The sequence below is a fragment of the Buceros rhinoceros genome, unplaced genomic scaffold (assembly GCF_000710305.1).
Source record: "Buceros rhinoceros silvestris isolate BGI_N320 unplaced genomic scaffold, ASM71030v1 scaffold39891, whole genome shotgun sequence".
NCBI lineage: Eukaryota > Metazoa > Chordata > Aves > Bucerotiformes > Bucerotidae > Buceros > Buceros rhinoceros.
This window is the reverse complement of record NW_010395536.1, coordinates 3,415-4,541: the sequence shown is the minus strand read 5'-3', so window position 1 is coordinate 4,541 and position 1,127 is coordinate 3,415. Positions and strand designations below refer to the sequence as shown.

At 56.7% G+C, this 1,127-nt stretch overlaps 1 protein-coding gene across 1 annotated transcript in view; it reads right to left on the bottom strand.

The window, feature by feature from the left end:
* Positions 1-1,127, bottom strand: part of DNAJC17 (DnaJ (Hsp40) homolog, subfamily C, member 17) — a gene marked incomplete at its 5' end in the record, with an annotated part of 10,731 nt that overhangs the window by 7,128 nt on the left and 2,476 nt on the right. The window contains one exon of the mRNA XM_010145575.1: positions 61-119. Within this exon, the coding sequence (XP_010143877.1) occupies positions 61-119 (59 nt within the window). The remainder of the gene's footprint in view (positions 1-60; positions 120-1,127) is intronic.

Below are 1,127 nucleotides of genomic sequence, written 5' to 3'. Positions count from 1 at the left end.
GCGAGTGTGACTGCAGAGAGCAACAGCCCAGGCCCGCCCCCAGAGGCTGGGCAGCCTTACCCTTGCTGCTGCGTCGGTGAGCACGGCCAGGGCCTGGGACAGCTGGTGGAAGACTTCGGCTGGGGAGCAGAAGAAAAAAGGGTCAGGTGCAGAAATCCAAGCTAGCAGCCTGGGGGGGAGCCAGGAAGGACAATCCCTTGTGGAGACCTGTGGAACATCAGAAAGAGGAATAATCTTTCCAAAGCATGCGTAAACCTAAGGCCAGGATCGCCTCAACTCAGAGGACGTTTGTCACATAAACGTCAGTGTCAATTCAGAACCAAAACCTGGGACTGTTCCATTTGTGCCCAAATCTGGAAACCACGAACTCAACAGAACCCACTGACAGAAACGTGTCGCTCAGCCCCACACACTGTCACACACAAACTCCCCAGTCACGCAGCAGCTTTCCAGCCTGGGAGTCAGGCTGGGCGCTTACACCGATGGGGCTGCCCCTCCTCCTGGGAGCTCCCACCCATCAGCCGGAGGCTCCCCACACCCTTCAGGTCAGTTCTCAGCCTCCTGCAGGGGTCAAAGCCCCCGACTGTCCTCTCATTGCTGCTAATTTTTTTTTTTTTTCTCCTGGTGGAAAAATTTTCACTCTCCTACACTTCTGAATTTTCCACCTCTCCAGCTGTAGTTCATCGAACTGGAAAATGCAAGATACTGAACGCTGTTGTTTCGAGGTGTTCTGAGGAACAGCATCCTCCTGGGGACCACCACCACTCTGCTCGCTGCTGCCTGCAGCTGCAGTGTGACAGTAGAGGAGCTGCAGAGGCCAGACCTTGCCAACAGCTCCAGAACACTCAGCTCCAAGAGCCAGGGCCTTGTCTCTAACACTCGGGAACAGACAACGGGAGTTACAAACCGGCTCGTTTTCCTGCAGCGACCGCAAGCAGGGGCCCTGTGGCAGAGGGATTACAGCTCCTGTTGGGAGTCATTGTGATGTCACCACAGATCTCACTGTGACGTCACCAGTCACCCCTCTATAAGCGCGGGGCAGCCCCGAGGGGCCGCAGAGCTTTCCTCGCGCTCTCCTCGTGCACAGGACAGAGCTGTCTGCAGGCAGGGGGACAACGCACCCCCCA